At 42.0% G+C, this 20857-nt stretch overlaps 1 protein-coding gene across 2 annotated transcripts in view; it reads left to right on the top strand.

Moving 5' to 3' along the window:
- Positions 1-20857, top strand: part of LOC140476119 (latent-transforming growth factor beta-binding protein 2-like) — a 469839-nt gene that overhangs the window by 239532 nt on the left and 209450 nt on the right. For both annotated transcript variants that reach the window (XM_072568220.1, XM_072568221.1), the window contains exons 9-10: positions 7916-7990; positions 16532-16654. In XM_072568220.1, the coding sequence (XP_072424321.1) occupies positions 7916-7990; positions 16532-16654 (198 nt within the window). The remainder of the gene's footprint in view (positions 1-7915; positions 7991-16531; positions 16655-20857) is intronic.

Below are 20857 nucleotides of genomic sequence, written 5' to 3'. Positions count from 1 at the left end.
AGTTTTATCTCTCACAATGTTTCCAGGACTTGACAGGGTGGATAGGATGTTTCCCTGGCTGGTGCATTTAAAACCTGGGGCATGGTCTGCCTGTAAGAGGGAGGCCATTTCAGGCTGAGATGAAGAGAATTGTCTTCTGTTGGCGGTGGTGAAGCTTTGGAGTTCTCGACTGCAGAAGGCTGTTCAAGCTCACTCAGTAAGCATGCTCAAGGCAAAAAAACGATGGATTTCTGAAGTCTGTTGACATTACAGAATATAGTGCTGGCACAGAATTATGATATTGAGTTCGATGATCAGCCCATGAGCAGGTTCAGTGGACTGAGTGGCCTACTCTTATTCCTAATATATAGGAACATATAGAATGATGCCAAAATATGATATATTCTTCAATTTGTGTGTGGCACCACCTATTTGTGTAGGTTGTTCACTGCCCTTACTGCAGTGCAATTCTTGTAGAAACAAATCTCTATGTACTAGGACATCTAATCCACTGTAGCAATATGCATCTGACATCTTGTGTTAGTGGGTGTTACTTCTTCACAGCCTATATACTGTCTATATTCATCCCTTGATTGACTTTTGGCCATGCATCATTATCTGAATGGTTATTGGAATTCATTCGTGAAAATGAGAAAGCACGCGATTGTAGGTAATTTTAGGACATGGGATGCAATTAGTTATGTGATTGTGGGCAGGGAATATGTTAAAGGTATGTGTAGTTCAGCTGACGAGAGTGTAGAATGATTGAACAGATGCTGATTCAATCCCTGTGGCAGTAGTAGCCCAATTAACCTACATACTCAAATAAATGAGTTTGAACAAGCTGATTCCTGAATTATGCTAATCTTATATACTTACGACCATAATGTTATTGCTTCCTGATGTCTGAGGTTTCTGGATCTTTGTTTAATACAGGTCTGACCCCTAGCTTTGTTCCACACTTGCAAATTGGAATCCTCAATTTGCATGTAATCAATTGCGTCTTACTAAAGGACAGAGAACGCCTCTTTGGGTTATCACTTATTATTTACTTCAGTTGGCAGATTTGAGAAGCAGTGCTTCCCAGGTTTCCATAATGTACTGTATCTGTACCATGGCTTTTTACCATTATAATCCAATGATCAAAAGTGAGATTTAGCAGCCATAATGTAGACTTGTCCTCATAAAACAAAAGAGAGCTATTGCTAAATCTAGAGCCTCCTAATGCATGCAGTTCTGCTATAACGCAGTAATTCTGTTCTCGTGCAATCCTGTAATAAGAAAATCATGTAACAGCAGCACCATGAAAACTAATGGCGCCGGAATCATGTTATAACCAACACGTGCTTTAAAAGTTCACACTTTTGAAACAGTGTCCTCAATTCATGAATTGTGTTATTACAAATTTGCATTAATGAAACATGCATTATAGCAGCACAACCCATATCCAGTAGTATCCAGGGTAACATTATGCAAAAAAAAAAGAAAATTTGTGACAGTCACAAAAACGTAAAAATGTAGAAAACCTAAAGATGTAAGAGAGTACAGGGGTGAAGTAAAAATGAAATTGGAAAGCAAAGAATATGAAAAAAGACAAAATCAAGGAAAACACAAAGATGTTTTATACTACATGTTGAGCAAGATGGTAACTAAGGGGAGGGTAAGAGACATACAGGGTATGTATGAATGCAGAAGATGTGGCTAGGCTGAATATTTTGCCTGCAGAAAGTAGAAGGATGATGCAGACATTCTCAGGAAAGAGGAGGAGTGTGTAATATTCAATGTAATATTCAATGTAATAAGTATAGAAGGCAAGACAGTAATGGAGGTGCTGACATTCTTGAAGGTAGATAAATATTCACGGTGCATAAATGCCTGGCAATGAACTTCTCCAACAGCAGAGAATCTAACCACACCCCCTTGACGTTCCATGGTATTATCATTGCTGAATCAACACCTTTGGGTAACTGTTGACCTGAAACTGAACTGGACTAACCCTATAAATACTATGGCCACAAGAGCTGGTCAGAAGTTCTGTCCACTATCTACAAGGTACAAGTCATGAGTGTGATGGAATACTCCCCACTTTCCTGATGGGTGCAGCTATGCCAACACTCAAGAAGTTTGATGCCATCCAGGATAACGCAGCCTGCTTCATTGCAACGGCATCCACAAATATACATTCCTTCTGCCAACAGCATTCAATCGGTGCAGTATATAACATCTACAAGATGCACTGCACACATCCACTCATGCTTCTCAGACAGCACTTTCCAAACTCTTGGTCCCTAATACTAGAAAGATAATGGAAGCAGATAAATGGAAGTTCTATCATCTGCAACTTCCAATCGAAGCCACTCACTGTCCAGACTTGGAGACAAATCACCATTCCTCCAGTGTTCCTGGGTCAAAATTCTGGAACTCCCTCCCTTAACTACATTTTGGGGCACCTATACCAAATGGATGGCAGCAATTCAAGAAGAAAGGTCACTACCATCTTCTCAAGGGCAACTATGGATAGACAATAAATATTGGCTTTGCCAGTGGCACCCACATCTCTTTAATGAATAATTTAAGAAACAACAGGGCTAGATAGATTGTATCTAAATCAAGTCATGGCAGCCATGATGGATGTTCTGAGTAACATTATTCAGTCCTCACTAGTGACAGACGAGGTGCCAGATGTCCGTGAAAATTGTACCTGTGGTTGAAAAGGGTGGAAGGGGTCTGTCAAATAATTATACCCCAGGCAGTCTTACTTTGTTGGGAAAATTATTTGATACAATTCTGAGAGTCAGGATACATTGTCATGGAGAAAGACATGGCTTAACCCAAATATACAGTATTGGTTTGTAAGGAGAAGGTCATGTCTTCATAACCCAAGTTAACTTTTTGAAGAACTAACAAGGAAGTTTGATGAGGTAGTACAGTGCATGTTGACTGTATGGATTTTAGAAAGGCCTTTGACAAGGTTCTACACTGGAAATTGGTCAGAAAAGTAAAAGCACATGCGATACTAATGTACAATGGAGTATAATGCATTGAATCCAAATTTAGCCCAGCGATAGGAAGCAAAAGGTAATACTTCATGGACGTTCTTGCAAATGGAATGTGGTTTCCGTGGTGTTCCACAGGACTTAGTGGTTCCCCTGCTGTTTGCTGTGTATGTTTACTATTTAGATTCCAATGTGCAAGACACTATTGAGAAAGTTACAGTCACTACAAAATACAGTCATTTAAAACTAATTGTGAATAGTTATCAACTCCAGAATAATATCGATGGCTTGGTTGAGTGGGAAGTAAAATGGCAAATGGAATTCAATCCCGAGAAGTCATAAGGTCATGCATTTGGGTGGGCAAATAAAAGTAGGGAAACACAATAAACAGAAGGATACTGAGGCACTAAGAAATCTTGGAGCACATGTCCACCAGTCCTTGAAGGTAGCAGGGCTGCTAGATAAGGTAGTAAAAAAAAATCTTTGAAATACTTTCCTTGGATTTTAATACAAAAGCATTTTTTTTAAAAATTGGTACTGTATAAAATACAACAAATGGAAGTCTGAGTCTCCACTTTACAGAAAGGACATGTTTGCTCCGGACAAATCACAAAGGAAACTTATGAGGTTGATGGCAGGGGTTGGAAATTGCAACCATGAGGAGCGTTTGGACATGTTAGAGTTTTAATCCTTAAAACAGTGGAGGTCAAGAGGTGCAAAAGAATTAAGATAGAGTAGGCAGGACAGATCTGTTTTCAATAACAGTGTTGATTTCTGAGGGGCACAGATTTGAGTTGATTGGTAACAGGAGTAGAGGGGAGTTGAGGAAAAGCTTTTTCACTTAGAAGGTGATGGTTTCTGGAATGTCTGCTCCTTTTTGGTGGTTTGTACAGAAGCACTCAACCTATTTACAAGGAACCTACACCTGAAGCATTTTAAGCCAAAGCAGCAAGTACTGGAAAGTCCTATTAGAAGGGGCAGCTAGCCTTCCTTTCTTGGCCACAAGGGGCTGAATGGCCTCTTTCTGCACAGTAATCTTTCCATGGTTTCTAACTACTGTGGAGGAGGCTAGAGTTGAACATGGACTTTTTAAAATGGCACTGAGGTGAGTGGATGGGATCACAGAAATACAAAGGAACACAGATTTCCACAGACCAAGTCATGACAGGGTAAAGATAAATTGAGGGCATGTGAGTCATTGACTTTGGATTGAAGAAATATAAATATTCTAAATGAGACATGAGATTACACAATCTGGAGGAGCAAAGGGATTTGAGGTGACTGACATTTAGATCGCAATACGCAGAATAGTTTGTATATTCCAGGAACTGTTTTTTTTGTACAAGGAGTTAAGCCATTCACCTTTCACTATTTATTTTAATGATATGGTGGATTTGACTTATACTGTGTCTCGCAGCCATTTTCACAGGCGTCCCAATATTCACTCCTTGATTCTCGCCATAAGGAGAGGGTTGAAGGATTTGTTAAAGCCAGGCCCTGACGCATTGCTTTTAGCCTCAGGATCTCCACCTTGACATGCAAAGCCTTGGCTGCAATGATCAAAGTTAAAGCCTCCATGATCCATGATATATGAGGTTATGGTGCAGTCAAAGTCTCGGTTGCTAATGAAAGATGAGCAATGCTTAGCAAATGCAACAGCTTATATCTTTGTGATGCTAGAATGGGCTGCTCATCTCACATGGATCTGACTTAACCAGAGCAATGTTGCAGCAAATATTGTCACAGTATGTGTGAATCCATTGACAAAATTGTGCCTTATTTCCAGTGATGCAGTGTGCATAGTATGTTTTCTTCTTCCTCTCTGTCCCTCTATGTCTGGTGACGACCTAGGTTCCTCAGCTGGGTCGGCGGTTGGCCATGTTGGCATGGAAGACTTGGCCAGTCGCCCTCTGGTGTCTTTTGGCCTCTTGGGCTGTGTTCTATTGAGAGTCTCTGCCCAGGTGGAGGCTCACTCCCCTCGGTTTGAGCTGTACGGGCCTTGACATTGCGATTGGGTCTCAGCTTGTATCCAGAAGCCACTGGGCATTTTCCTCAGCCTGCCTCCAAGGCTGCCACAATCCGCGTCGTGAAAACATACCAGAACCGTTACAATAGTGCATCACAAAGCTGCTACCGTGCAGAAAGAGGCCATTCAGCCCTTTGTCCCTTCATTAGTGACAATCTCCTGCCTTTCCCCCACATCCCTGCATACCACTTCTATCCAAATAATCATCCAATGGCCCTTTTGAATGTCTCAATTGAACCTGCCTTCACCATGTTCCCAGGCAGTGCATTCTGCTCCCTAACTACTCACTGTGTGAAAAAGCTTTTTCTCACATCACCCTTGCTTTGTTTACACATCACTTTAAATCTATGCCCTCACATTCACTTTTACACATGAATAGGAAACATTGAGAAAGATATGGGCCAAACGCAGTTTAGTTTGGGAAATCTGGTCGGCATGGACGAGTTGGACCTATGGCTCTATGAGTGGATCAACTTCTCCCTACGGTTCCATCCAGCCCGTTCTTAATTTTGGCAAATTCTATGAAATCTCCTCTGAGCTGCCTCCTGGTGGTGGCATCCAGCTGAAGGAGATAGAAATGGCAGGACATGACCCTTTTAATGAGAAGAAAGATGGGGTGGTCAGTGAGAACAAGGGGAACACCATTGCTGTTCTGGAAGTAAGAAGGGGAAGAGCTGAAGGCAGGAGTTCTTCACTATTTGTACTCTAATCATTTTTAAACCAAAGACAAAGAAAGAAAGATGAATTACGAGCTTATAATTCTCCGACTCAAACTGTACCCATTTTAAAAATTCCCATACACAGACAGACACACAAAGAGACAAGACAGGACCTGAGTATTACGGGTGAGAATGGGAAAAGAAGTCAGCATGGCACAGTTCTGGCCCCAGTCCAGATCACAGATGTCAATGAGTTTTTTTTTCTTTTCGGGTTTGTTTCTCATTCTTCTGATTTTCTTTTTGCTAAAAATCCGAAGTTGGGGATGCACACTTACTCCATTTACTAGCTGAGCAATCTGCCCTTTTAAACCTTCTGAAGTTTAATTTATGGTTTTCCCTTCCCACAAGGAAATTTGGAGAGTAGACTATTGAATAAGTGAGAATAGCTACCAGAAGGTTTTCTGTTGCTTCTCGAAATAGAAAGGATCAAAAGAGATTGAGATGCTTCCTCTTTGCAGGACACGGACACTCAGGAGCTAATCAGGTGTTTGTTACTATGCTGAACCCAAAACAGTTATAATTGAAGAGCCAATCAAAACACTGTTTCTGGGCAAATTCCACAGATTCACAACCCTTTGGGTGAAGAAGTAGTCACTCATAAATCTGCTCCCCTTTATTTTGAGGCTATGCCCCCTAGTTCTAGTTTCTCCCACCAGCGGAAACAACTTCCCTGCTTCTATCTTATCTAGTCCCTTCATGATTTTAGGAGAGGTTGAATAGGGTGGGGCTGTTTTCCCTGGAGTGTCGGAGGCTAAGGGGTGACCTCACAGAGGTTTATAAAATCATGAGGGGCATGGATAGGATAAACAGATAAGGTCTTTTCCCTGGGGTGGGGAAATCCAGAACTAGAGAGCATACATTTAGGGTGAGAGGGGAAAGATTTAAAAGAGACCTAAGGGGTAACTTTTTCACACAGAGTGTGGCGTGTGTATAGAATGAGTTGCCAAAGGAAGTGGTGTAGGCTGGCACAATTACAACATTAAAAAGGCATCTGGGTGAGGATATGCATGGAAAAGGTTTAGAGGGATACGGGCCAAGTGGTAGTAAATGGGACTAGATTAGTTTAGGAATTCTAGTCGGCTAAAACGAGCTGGACCGAAGGGTCTGTTTCCATGCTGTACATCTCTATGACTCTGAGATTCCCCTCGCAATTTCAATGAGTATTGTGTATTTTGTAAATAAAGAAATTTATTGGAACTGCAGAAGTTAGGACTATATGGCTTCTTAGATAAAGCAGAAACAAAGATGAGACATATTTGGAGAAGTGACAGTCTTGATTTTGATATGATTTTGATTGATTTATTGTAGTCACATGTACCGAAGTACAATGAAAAGCTTTGTTTTGTAAGCAGTAAAGGCAGATCATATAAAACAAGGATATGCACATCATACGGTGCTCAGACAGAGCAAGGCGTACAGTTAATGGCTGCACAGGACATTCACAAAGCAAGATCAACAATCATTTGAAGTTGGTCAGGTCCATTCAGCAGTCTAATAGTAGCAGGGAAGATGCTGTTCTTGAAACTGCTGATGCCTGTGTTCAAGGTTCTGTATCCTCTGCCTGACGGGAGAGGTTATAGGAGAGCATTACTGAGGTGGGAGGGGTCTTTGATGTTGGCGGCCTTTCTGCGGCAGGTTGGCTTCCATGATAGTCTGGGCTGTGCACATAACGGCCTGACGTTTCTTATGGCCCTGGGCAAAGCAGTTGCCGTTATGCACCCAGATCCTACCATAGGCGTAGGATCAAACTTTGACACCCAAAACTCATGGTGGACAAAATCCATGAGGGCAGCTTAACTAAAGGTTGTATTTATGGATCAATGTCTTTTTAGTAAGTTTGATAACACTTTTCATTCTGAGAATAATTTAAGAAATATTCAAAAGTTTTGCATGTTCCTTTAATGCTGACAAATAATTTTCAAAATTCTGCTACAACTTATAGATAACTTCAGTTCTGAAATAAATTATCTAAATCTGCTCTATAGATTTTGCTGTGTGCTACATTATTGCAGGGCAAATTTTACACACTTCCAGCACAGGCTGAGAGTCTTTCTTGATGGAAGTATAGATCACGAATAGCCCATTAATCATAATATCACTAATCAGGCGATTTCTACTTCTGTCCACCAAAGTTCTGGATAATATTGACTCATATAGTAACAATCATAATGATGGATTATTTCTCTATCTCTTAGAATATCCCAAGATACAGAATGGCCAGGTTGAATGTCCTCTGGGCTATAAAAAAATGAACCAGACAAGTTGTCAAGGTGAGTGATATGGAGTTAAAAGGTGACATGTCTTATGGTTTTAGACAATGTAGGAAAGAGTGCAATTCCGTGTCCCACTGTTAAGTGAGGCAGTACATAGAGAATAGTAACATAGTTGATAATTAAATTGAATCCTGGAATGGTTACATCAGAGAAGACAGCCAATCAGCCTGACTTGTCTGTGTAAGAGTAGTTCATCTGCTCCCAATTTCCTGTCTGTTCCCAACAGCCTTGCAGATTTTAAAAAAATATTGTTTCTTCAGGTAATTATCAAATTCTTCTCTAAAAGACAAAAATGGCTGTATTCTGTCCTTTTTGGGAGATCCGAAATAACTGCTGCAAAATGATTTTTTTTTTCTTTATGCCATAGTTATTCCTTTTGTCAATCATCTTGAGTCAGTTTCCTTTGGTTTTTGACTCTTTTGTCACCAGGAACAATTTCTGTCCAGCCACTCTGGTCAGGTTCTTCTAGATTTGAACATCTCGACCAAATCACCATTCCACTTTCTTTCCTGTAAGAACAAATCCCAACCATCCCATACAAAATAATAATATTGCAAGTGGCAATGAAGTGAAATGAAAACACAAAATGCTGGAGATCATCAGCCAATCAAGCAACATAGGGTTAAGGTTAGCTGAGATCTCAGTTATCCATTAAAGTGTTGAAACATCTGAGCCCCAGTGAAATAAATACGTGGTAGCTTGATCTGTCTCGCTGATAGAGGCTGACAATTGCATCATGTTTATTTAAAGAAGTTTCACGTGCTTACAGATCCTGCTATTGTTATTTTAAAATGCTCCATCTGATATTTTTTCTCTCTTTCTCAGATGTAGGATGCTTGTAGACATGAAGAAGAGTGTTTTATCCAATCAGACTCTGTAGATTTGAACTCTTATCTAAGTAGTCATTAAGATAGAATGTGAACCCACTTAACTGAGTTTCCCAAAACACTTTAAACTGTGGGAACATGGCCCTTTCTCCTTTGTTTTCCCAAAGTAAGCAGCTAAGTAACTCACACCAAATAAGTTATGTATTTTCCTTGTTGGACTGGTTTCAGAATCACCAGAATTGAAATTGGTTAGTTTGAGAGAGGGTGGAATGGAGTGGAGTTCCTGCCCCCAGTTGTAGTTTAGATTCCAATTGGCAATGTCTGTATGTATTTTCGAGGAGAAAGTGAGGACTGCAGATGCTGGAGATCAGAGCTGAAAATGTGTTGCTGGAAAAGCGCAGCAGGTCAGGCAGCATCCAAGGAACAGGAGGATCGACGTTTCGGGCATAAGCCCTTCTTCAGGAGGGGCTTATGCCCGAAACGTCGATCCTCCTGTTCCTTGGATGCTGCCTGACCTGCTGCGCTTTTCCAGCAACACATTTTCAGCAATGTCTGTATGTATGCCAGATTCAGACAGAGCTGGGTTTCATGAACGTGGCTTTCAGTGATCAGATTGCTTACTGTTATTTAAGAATGACACACATTCTAATGGCCAGTTGGATGAGATATTGGAGCCTGTTGGGAAAGTGTTTCCATTGCTAGGAGAGACTAGGACCAAGGGCACAGCCTTAGAGTAAAGGGAAGACCCTTTAGAATGGAGACAAGGTGAAATTTCTTCAGCCAGAGAGTGGTGAATCTATCGAATTCATTGCCACCGAAGGTTGTGGAGACTAGGTCATTCAGTATATTTAAGACTGAGATAGACAGGTTCTTGACTTTCAAAGGGATCAAGGATTATGGGGAGAAAGTGGGAGATTGGGGTTGAGAAACTTCTCTGCTATGATCGAATGGTGGAGCAGACTCAATGAGCTGAATGGCCTACTTTCTGCTCCTATGTCTTGGTCTTATGGTTGGATTGGTATCTAGAGAATATAACCCATCAAGGATTCAGTGTTTTGGGGGGTGAAAGGTTGGGATTCCCAGGGCTTGGAGAGGTTGCAGAAGTACCTACATCCTAATGAAATCCAGGATCCTCTATAAAAAAGCAGGACAAATCCAATCCAGTCAATTCCCGCCCCATTAGCCTAATCTCGATCATCAGTAAAGTGATGGAAGATGTTATCAACAGTGCTATTACCTGCTCAGCAATAACCTGCTCAGTGAAACCCAGTTTGGGTTCTGCCAGGGCCACTCAGCTCCTGACCCCATTACAGTCTTGGTTCAAAGGAGCTGAAATGTCAGAGGGTTAGCTCTCCCAATGTTTAAAATAATACCTGGCACACAGGGAGATGGTTGTGGTTGGTGAAAGTCAGTCCTCTCAGCTTCTGGACATCTCGACAGGAGTTCCTTAGGGTTGGGTCTGAGGCCCAATCATCTTTGGCTGCTTCATCCATCATAAAGTCAGAAGTAGGGTTGTTCACAAATGATTACACATTGTTCAACATCATTTGTGACTCCTCAGATACGGAAGTATCAAGATGTAGCAAGACCTGGATGATATCCAAGCTTGGGCTGTTAAGTGATAAGTAATATTTGCATCACACAAATGCCAGGCTATGGCCATCACCAATAAAAGACACGACCGCCCTTTGATATTCAATGGTGTTACTGTCACTGAATCCCCCACCATTAGCATCCTGGAGGTTACCTTGACCAGAAACGCAACTGGACTAACTACATAAACATAGTGGCTACAAGAGCATGTCAGAGGCTAGGAATACTCACCACCTGACTCCCTAAAAACTGGCCACTATCTACAAGGCACAATTCAGGAGTGTGATGGAATACTGCCCACTCGCCTGGATGGGTATAGCCCCGACATCACTCAAGTTTGGCAGGTTGAAGCAGCCCGCTTGATTGGCACCATACCCGTAAGTTGCTTACGGCATCTTTACCTTCTCTTGCTTCCCCTCTGCCTTGCCCCCTCAAAAAGACAGGTTTCTAAGATAGGTAAGGCTGAGGACTGGTAACCTATGTAGTTTGTTTCTTAAACACCAATAAATTTATGAATGCGCTCTTGCATTTCTAATGGATGTCATCTGGGCCACTTCTGTGCCTCAAATGGCATTTATTTTTCTCTCTTCTCTTGCTACACTCTAAGTAAATGTCAACTCCTGGCTGGCAGCATTTGGCTTAATGCAAGGCTGGGCTTTAAAGATAGCACTGGTGCTGGGAATCCCAGCATATCCCGCAGTGGGAAGTGCTCCTTCCTCTGACGAGAGTGTATCTAGGATGTGAGAGGTACCACAGAGGCATGGTACATTATTGATAGGTTGCTTTCAGATAACAATGTGAGAAATCTCTCTGGGGTTCAGAGACAGAAACCCTCCGTGAAAGTCCCTGGAATTAATACAGAGTGAACTTTATCAGAATTCAGCTCCGTTTCTAGAAATTGGACAAAATGTAGAAACTGCTGATGAGCACTATTGTAATCTATTACTTACCTCCACACAATTTGCAACACTTCCAAGTTTTGTGCACTCTAAGTTTTGGAATTGTGCCCTGCACTTCCAAGTCTCCATAATCAACACAGATCAAGAAAAACGGTGATCCCGATCCAGATTACTAAGGAAACTTCACTGTGTACATTAAGCGAGTCTGAAAAGCAACAACTCATCTCTGTCCTCCACCTCCTGTCACTTGGCCATCTTCACAACCATGCTGCTACTGTCATTTTTATTCAACAAGCTTTAATTTTGTCAAACTTTTTATGTAACAAGGGTATTAGAAGTGATTGAGTGGACCAGACTATCATGGAGGTAGCAGTCCCTTTGGAATGCTTATACTTGCATAAGTAAATTCAGTGATTTGTTGGTTAATAATTATAGCATTATAAACCTTGCAGAGTGTTTAATGAATGAATCCAGACTGAAGACCCATTAATATGGATGCCTCAGGAATTCACTTAGGGACGTTGGCATTGAAATAAAGGGGAAATCAGGCTTCACGTCTGCATTTTAAATATCGTTGTGAGGTATTAATAACTATGTAATTGAATCCTGAACACAAACTTCAGAATAAGGTGGCAAGGGAGAGGAAAGGGCTGTCTACTCCTCTCAACCATGCACACTCTGTGATCAGCCCTGAGAGAATGGGCTTTAAATCCATTAAGTAAAGATTACACACTGTAGAATCTCAAAATGGAATTTTAACCACATATCCAGTACTGTCCTTTTCTACATTGAGAATTAACCTGTTTACTGCAAATGAAAATTGTGAATGGTTAGCTATCCAGTTAATTTATAGGTTATAATTTTACTATTAGTTCTGCCCACTGTATCACAAAGAGTCATACAGGTCTACAGCACAGGACCATAACATTCACTCCAGCCACCTAACTATTCCAATCCTATTTCCCAGCACTTAGCCCATAGCCTTGTATGGAGAAAGTGAGGACTGCAGATGCTGGAGATCAGAATCAAGAATGTGGTGCTGGAAAAGCACAGCTGGTCAGGCAGCATCCGAGGAGCAGGAGAATCAATGTTTCAGGCAAGAGTCATTTCGTGATGAAGGGCTAACATGGAAGCATCTGCAGTCCTCACTTTCTCCATACAAGGCTATGGGCTAACATGGAAGCAGACCCTCTTGCCCTTGTATGCCTTGACCTTGCAGATGCATACCTGAAGGCTTATTAAATACTATAAAGCTTTCTGCCTGTACCACCCTGACAGACAATGAGCTCCAGATTCTCACCACCCTCAGGGTGAAAAGATTTTTCCTCACGTTCCCTCTAAAGCTCCTGCTACTTACCTTAAACCTGTGCCCCCAGTCACTGATCACTCCATCAAGGGCAAAAGTTTCTTCCTGTCTACCCTACTGAAACCACTCATAATTTTATACAGCTCATCATTATAGGCTCCTCTTGCTTTAAGAAAAAATCAACTTCAGTCTATCCAATCTCTCTTTATCAGCTCTGAAACTTCTCATATAGAGTCATAGAGATATACAACATGGAAACACACCCTTCGGTCCAACTTGTCCATGCCGACCAGGTATCCTAACCCAATCTAGTCCAATTTGCCCATATCCCTCTAAACTCTTCCCCTTCATTTACCTTTTAAATGCTGTAATTGTACCAGCCTTCACCACTTCCTCTGGCAGCCCATTCTATCCATATACCACCCTCTATGTAAAAAAGTTGCCACTTAGGTCCCTTTTATACCTTTCCCCTCTCACCCTAAACCTTGCCCTTTAGTTCTGGACTCACCCACCCCAGGGAAAATGCCTTGTCTATTTATTCTATTCATGCCCTTCATGATGTTATAAGCCTCTATAAGGTCATTGTGCAGCCTCTGACCCTCCAGGGAAAACAGCCCCAGCCTGTTCATCCTTTCCCTATGACTCAAATCCTCCAACCCTGGCAGCATTCTTGTAAATCTTTTCTGAACCCTTTTAAGTTTCACAACATCCTTCCAATAGGAAAGAGACCAGAATTGCACGCAATATCCTGTACCTAACCAATATCCTGTACAGCTGCAACATGACTTCCCAACTCCTGTACTCAATACTCTGACCAATAAAGGTAAGCATACCAAATGCCGCCTTCATGATCCTATCTACCTGCAACTCTACTTTCAGGCAACTATGAACCTGCACTCTAAGGTCTCTTTATTCAGCAACACTCCCTAGGACCTTACCACTAAATATATAAGTTCTGCTCTGATTTGCTTTTCCAAAATGCAACATCCCGCATTTATCTAAATTAAACTCCATCTGCTACCCCTCAACCCATTGGCCCATCTGATCAAGATTCCATTGTAATCTGAGGTAACCTCCTTCACTGTCCACTACACTTCCAATTTTGGTGTCATCTGCAAACTTTCTAACTATACCTCCTATGTTCAGATCCAAATCATTTATATAAATGACAAAAAATAGTGGGCCCAGCACCGGTCCTTGTGCCACACCACTGGTCACAGGCCTCCAGTCTGAAAAACAACCCCCCAGCACCACCACCACCCTCTGTCTTCTACCTTTGAGCCAGTTCTGTATCCAAATGGCTAGTTCTCCCTGCATTCCATGAGATCTAACCTTGCTAACCAGTCTCCCATGGAACCTTATCGAACGCCTTACTGAAGTCTGTATAGTTCACGTCCACTGCTCTGCCCTCATCAATCCTCTTTGTTACTTCCTCAAAAAACTCAACCAAGTTCATGAAACATGATTTTCCACGCACAAAGCCAAGCTGACTATTCTTAATCAGTCCTTGCCTTTCCAAATATATGTAAATCCTGTCCCTCAGGATTCCCTCCAACAACGTCAGGCTCACCATGTTGATGGAGGTCTACAGTTCCCTGGCTTGTCCTTACCACCTTTGGTAAATAGTGGCACCACGTTTGCCAACCTCCAGTCTTCTGGCACCCCACCTGTGCCTATCGATGATACAAATATCTCAGCAAGGGGCCCAGCAATCACTTCCCTAGCTTCCCACGGAGTTCTAGGGTACACCTGATCAGTTCCTGGGGATATATCCACTTTTATGCGTTTCAAGACATCCAGTACCTCCTCCTCTGTCTTATGGGCATTTTTCAAGATGTCACCATCTATTTCCTCACATTCTATACCTTCCAGGGCCTTTTCCACAGTAAACACTGATGCAAAATGCTCGTTTAGTATCTCCCCCATCTCCTGCGGCTCCACACAAAGGCTGATCTTTGAGGGGCTCTATTCTCTCCTGGGTTACCCTTTTGTTCTTAATGTATTTATAAAAACCCTTTGGATTCTCCTTAACCCTATTTGCCAAAGCTATCTCATGTCCCCTTTTTGCCCTCCTGATTTCCCTCTTCAGTATACTCCTATTGCCTTTATACTCTTCTCAGGATTAGATCAGACAGCATGTTTTCCTTTTTATTTAATTTTTTATTTCCCTTTATTTTCTGCTTCTCCACACACCTTGATTTGAAAGTATCGGACAATATTGATGATTAACCTCTCTGTCAGTGTGGTTGATTGCTGATGAGCAACAAAAGTCAGTTGTGATTCAGGCAAGGTGGAGCAAAGCATCGGGGTTAGATATTTCATGTTCAGCTAACCTGCTTGACTATCCATGGCATTTGCATAGCCTCGTGAGATCTGATCAAACAAATTCAAGTCTGGCTGTAAAATAGAAGTGTTGGCCAGTTTGTTTGAGAATCGATGTTTTGGGCAAAAGCCCTTCATCAGGAATGAAGGGAGGGAGCCTCCGGGGTGGAGAGATAAATGGGAGGGGGTTGGGGCTCGGGAGAAGGCAGCAAAGAGTACAATTGGTGGATGGAGGTGGGGATAAAGGTGATAGGTCAAAGAGGAGGGTGGCGCAGATAGATAGGAAGGAAGATTGGCAGGTAGGACAGGTCATGAGGATGGTGCTGACCTGGAAGGTTGGAACTGGGGTAAGGTGGGGGGAGGAGAAATGAGGAAACTGGTGATGTCCACATTGATGCCCTGGGGTTGAAGTGTTCTGAGGCAGAAGATGAGGCGTTCTTCCTCCAGGTAGTGAGGGAGTGGCGGTGGAGGAGTCCCAGCACTTGCATGTCCTCGGAAGAGTGGGAGGGCGAGTTGAAATGTTGGGCCGCTGGGTGGTGGGGTTGATTGGTGCAGGTGTCCCAGAGATGTTCCCTAAAGCGTTTTTGTCCAAAACATCAATTTTCCTGCTTCTCAGATGCTGCCTGACCTGCAGTGCTTTTCCAGCAACACTCTAATCTAGACTCTAGTTTCCAGCATCTGCAGTCTTCACTTTTGCCCAGTTTGTTTGAGACTCAAGTGTACTTATCCTGTTTTAAAAGACTTTAGTAGAAAGGAACTGAAAAGTTACTGGTAAACGAGTAAGACACTCACTCCGCCTTCATTGCTCACAATGTGGTTTCTCTACACTGAAGGGAAATGAAGTGTAGACTGGGTGTGCATTTCGCAGAACACCTACATTCTGCCCGCAAAAAATATCCTGAGCATCCAATTGCCTGCCACTTCAACACACCACCTTGTTCCCTGGCCAACATCTCTGTCTCAGGCTTGCTGCAGATTTCAAGTGAAGCTCAGAACAAGCAGAAAGGACAGCACTTCATTTTTCCCCTTGAGAACTCCATAGCCTTCTGGAACTCAATATCGAGTTCAACAATTTTCTCCCTACCCCAACCCCTGCACACTTGGCCTTGTTATCACATGGTCTGCTACTACACACAGCCCATTGTCAGCCACTAATTGTCCCCATTAGTAGCTGTTTGTTGTCCCAGGCTGATCACTTTCCACTCCTTTGTCTGTCCAACTGTTCCTGTCTCTCTTTAGAATCTACCTCCACGTATTGTTTATTCCTTAACCCATTTGTTTCATTGCAAAACCTTACATTTAATCGCTGATTGTCTGATGGGAGGTAGTTGCAGAGCTGAAAGTCTTCTGGTTCTCTGTCTCCTCTCTGGAGGGTGACAGATGAAAAAAGAGAGGAACACTTTCTTCCCTTACTCACCAAACTCTCAGATCTACACTCTGCTCCATTGCACTGCTGTTCATTCAATGTCTTCGAGTTTGCATTTTGCAGAGATTTATTAATCCAATATAATTTGTTACATAGTTTTCTCTTAAGTTACCTTGAGATGTATTCTTTTGTGCTCAACAACGTGGTGCATTTTCTTAATCTCAGATATCAACGAATGCCTGATGTCAGGAATGTGTCAAAATGCTAACTGTTTGAACACCAGAGGTAGCTACAGATGTACGTGTAAACCTGGGTATATGATGGATACATCAAGGAGCCACTGCATCTGTAAGTGATAATCTGATGATTCTATGCTGTATATATCAGTGACATTTCTGGATGTAGTTAAGGCAGGCAGATCTTAACCTTCACCACATTGTCATCCAGTTTTCATAATGCATAGAATGTTAAAAAGATCTAACATCTGTGAAAATATTACTAGGAAATATTTTGTGAATATGGTTTCAAATATGTTGTGTTTGATATATTTGTCCTTAATACAAAGCTTAAGGCCTAGAAATGTCAATGCAGGAGGAACATAAGGCCGATTTGTTCTCAGGTGAGACTGGAATATTGATAAGAATCCAAGTCTATTAGGTGGACATCAGGAGTTCCAGTTGGAATACTGTGCAAGTTGAAGACCATTCAATGTCTGAAATTCTCCAGCCCTTCAATGCTTCAGGAGTATAGAAAAGGTGGGAAGTCACGATTTCAAGTATTCAAGGTACTTATTGGTCTACTTGGCAGCCTTTATGCAAATACCACCATTATTCCATAATTTTGGATGGGAGTTCTGAACTTTGAGGCACTTTCTGTGGGTTCAGGCTTGTATTCATACCAGTGGAACAAGGCCCTCAGATTGACGGGACCACTTCCGTATTTGTACGAGTATACATTCTGTCCAACAATGAATCCATCCATAAAACCTTGGAATAAACTGTGCAATCCAGTGCTAAAGTTCCCAAAAAGTACTTGAATTTTTTTGTGGCAGCTAATCTCAAGTGCTGCATGGCTTGTCACTGACTCTGTGAGCCAGGCACGTTTTACAACGTAATAATTCTTGGATGGTACCTGCCCCCACCAAGGGATCATCTTAGGTACTTGGCTTATATCGGGGTAAAGAAAAAGTTGTTGATACCCAACACTTGGAAGAATACCAATACCTCAAATCCTAATCTCCCCTCTTCATACAGAGTGAAAATTCTTGAAATCAGTCATTGTGAATATCCAGGTGTGTGTGCCTGTGTGCATGTGTGTGCCTGTGTGCATGCTTGATAGAGGGTATGCATGAGTGTGACAGAATATATGTCTGTGCGAGGGTATGCGTGTGAGTGAAAATGTGTGAGCGTGTGTTTGTGTCTGTATGTGTGTGCGCGTGTACATTTTTCCCACTTGTGTAATAGCCACAAGTAAATCCGAGATGAGAAACCGAGAAGAGGCACCTTCTTCAGATATACTTTTTCTGGGTTTCCATGTGTGGGACCAATGTGTCAACTCCAAAGGTCCTGTGGAGACTGGAGGTGAATCTTATTCCTAATGTTAATTTTGGTCTTTTAGACTGTTTACTACTTGAGGTAAGCAAGCAATGGAAAGCTGACAGAAATGTTGGATGCTGGATTTGAAAATAATTCCTGTAGCTGTAGGAGCCACACTATCTCAATCAGCTAGAACTGAAGAATTGTCTTGAAGACTAGCCTGACTGCTCTGTAATGAGCAAATTAGGAATGCTGAACTGATTTGTTTTCTTGTCCCACTCTTCCACTGGTAATAAAAATGCTTGCTTTTAAGAAAGGTAATATTATCAATTATATATTCATATGTATCAGACTGTGCACAGTTAAGCATCAGAAAAAAAAATCAGCCTGGTTCCTCAACTTTAATATATGAAGGACTAGTTTGTTGCAAACATATAAAGTTTCTTTACAGATGGTTTAAATTGTGCAAATATATACAACTATCCTTCTTGAAGACCAATACATTAACACGGTCCCACAGAACTCTAGAAAAGTGTACAAAACTATTTTGGTCAAGTCACAATTAAATTCAGGAAAAATGATTATTCACTGTCCAAATGGTGGCCTGTTTCTGAAGTCACTTTTGCACACAAGCTGTTGATATACACGTTGGTCCTACTGTTGATATCCTATTTCAGTATATCATCAACCACCGCTTTAGAACAGCTTGCACTGATCTTAAAATGGCCCAGGCGCTGATGGTTGGCTTAACATGAAGATGTCATGAATGCTGTCTGGGGTGGGACTTTCATTGGTTGCTGACTATTTCAAAATAAATGAAGCCCAATCTCTTTTTTGTTTCCTGAAGATCATAAGATGTCATATTGAGGCTTGAATCATTAAAGTGGCCACAATTAATTCCCTGGACTGGTGGTAATCTTGCAACAGGAACCCAGTTGCAAGGCCTTTTCATTATCCAGGATGAATATGGTGAATTTTTCATACCTTTGACATACAGGCCACGAATGACCGTCTTGATGCATTTGTGAAGTGTGGCAAAATTAATGTTTCTGATGTCCTCTGTGGGAGTTTGGAATGAGTCAGAGCTCTGAATTATGGTCTCTGGCCATGTTAGACCATTAGAGGAGGTTGGCTCACTTGAGAGCCACAGCCACTCTGATGATAAAACTTATACCGTCCAGGATAAAGCAAGCTGCTTCATTGGCACAACATGTACAGACATTCACTCCCTCCACCAAAAATGCGCAGCAGCAGCACAATGTACTCTGCACTAGACACATTGTAAGAATTCACCAAAGCACCTTCCAAACCCATGATCCCTTCCATCTAAAAGGACAAGGGCAGCAGATACATGGGAACACCATCAACTTCAAGTTTCTTTCCAAGCCACTCACCATCCTGACTTAGAAATATATCGCTATTCCTTCGCTGTCTCTGGGTCAAAATCCTGGAAGTCCCTCGCTCATGGTATTGTGGGTCAGCCCACAACAGGTGGACTGCAGCAGGTCAAGAAGGCAGCTCATCACCCACCTTCTCAAGGGCAACTAGGGATGGGCACAACCAATGAGAACCACATCCAATAAAACAGAAGCCATCCTAGAGCGCTTTCAACAAAAGCTACATTGCACTGTATTCAGTGGTTGACTTTTATTATAAAGTGACAAATTTTAGTTCATTTTAACTAGTAGAGAGTTCATGTCCAGAGTTCATAATTGCTTATCTGTAGTTATAGAGAGAGTGCTAAATAGGCTGGGGCTATTTCCCCTGGAGAGTCAGAGGTTGAGGAGTGACCTTATAGAGGGGCATGGATAGGATGAATAACCAAGGTCATTTTTCCCAAAGTAGGAAAGACCAAAACCTAGAGGGCATAAGTTTAAGGTGAGAGGGAATGATTTAAAAGGACCTAAGGGACAACTTTTTCACTCAGAAGGTGGTGCGTGTATGGAGTAAGCTGCCAGAGGAGGTGGTGGAGACTGGTACAGTTACAACATTTAAAAGGCAGCTGAAATGGTCCATGACCAGGAAGGATTCAGAGAGATATGGGTCAAACACTGGCAAATGGTACCAGGTTAATTTAGGATATCTGGTCAGCATGGAGGATTTCAACTAAAGAGTCTTTTTCCATGCTGTACATCTTTAAGTGTATGATCCTTCCCATGTTGCCTCTGTGGCATAATGGATGCTTATAGCTCACCTACCATCTGATGATGATATTAGTATCCCACACTCTAAATAATCCTGGACACTTGTAAAAACATTTTTGTTACATGAAGTGTTTACAGGAGCTAACTGTTGCCCTGAAACTTTCTCAGAATCGGGGTTTGATTTCACCCACTTAAAGCCACATGCACACTTTGCCAATCCTGCAATGGTGAAATAATTTTGAGGTTTTAGTGGACCCATTCCAATACATGGTTCTCAAGTTCAGACCACTGGCTGATGGTCTTGAGTATCTTCTTCAGGATGGATTTTTTCTTCAGCTTTTACATTGGTTTTACATTAACACCAAATTGATTGCTGCAACCTCTGATGAATTTGCAAAAGTTCTGAATTTTAGCTTGAAATAAGTTTTATACTTCTTGTACTAGTTGTTTTATTTGGAAATCTATTTCTCTTTGTCATTTGGCACGCAGAGTTTCCTCTGTGTGGGAATGTCTTAAACTCTCACCCATCTTTGCAATGTAGCTTATGTTACCAGCTCAGTTCTTTGTGCCCAGTTATAAGGTGGGTAAAACCTGCCTTTGGCCTCCTTCTAAAACCACAATTGCCCCTCCCACGTGGTTGATGCCCTCCAGCATTTCTCCTCCAATTCCCGCACCTCTGCCCTTAAACCCCATCCCGCTCAAAGCAACAAGGGCAGAACACCACCCACCCCCCCTCCCCGCCCCCCCCCCGGTCCTCACTTTCCACCCTACCAACTTTTGGATAAATCACATCATTCACTGCCATTTCCACCACCTGCAAATAGACCCCAACACCAGAAATATATTTCCCACCCCTCCCCTATCCACCATCC

This window comes from Chiloscyllium punctatum, chromosome 4 (assembly GCF_047496795.1).
Source record: "Chiloscyllium punctatum isolate Juve2018m chromosome 4, sChiPun1.3, whole genome shotgun sequence".
In the NCBI taxonomy this organism is placed as follows: domain Eukaryota; kingdom Metazoa; phylum Chordata; class Chondrichthyes; order Orectolobiformes; family Hemiscylliidae; genus Chiloscyllium; species Chiloscyllium punctatum.
Note: the sequence above shows the minus strand (reverse complement) of the source record. Positions and strands in the feature narration are given on the sequence as shown.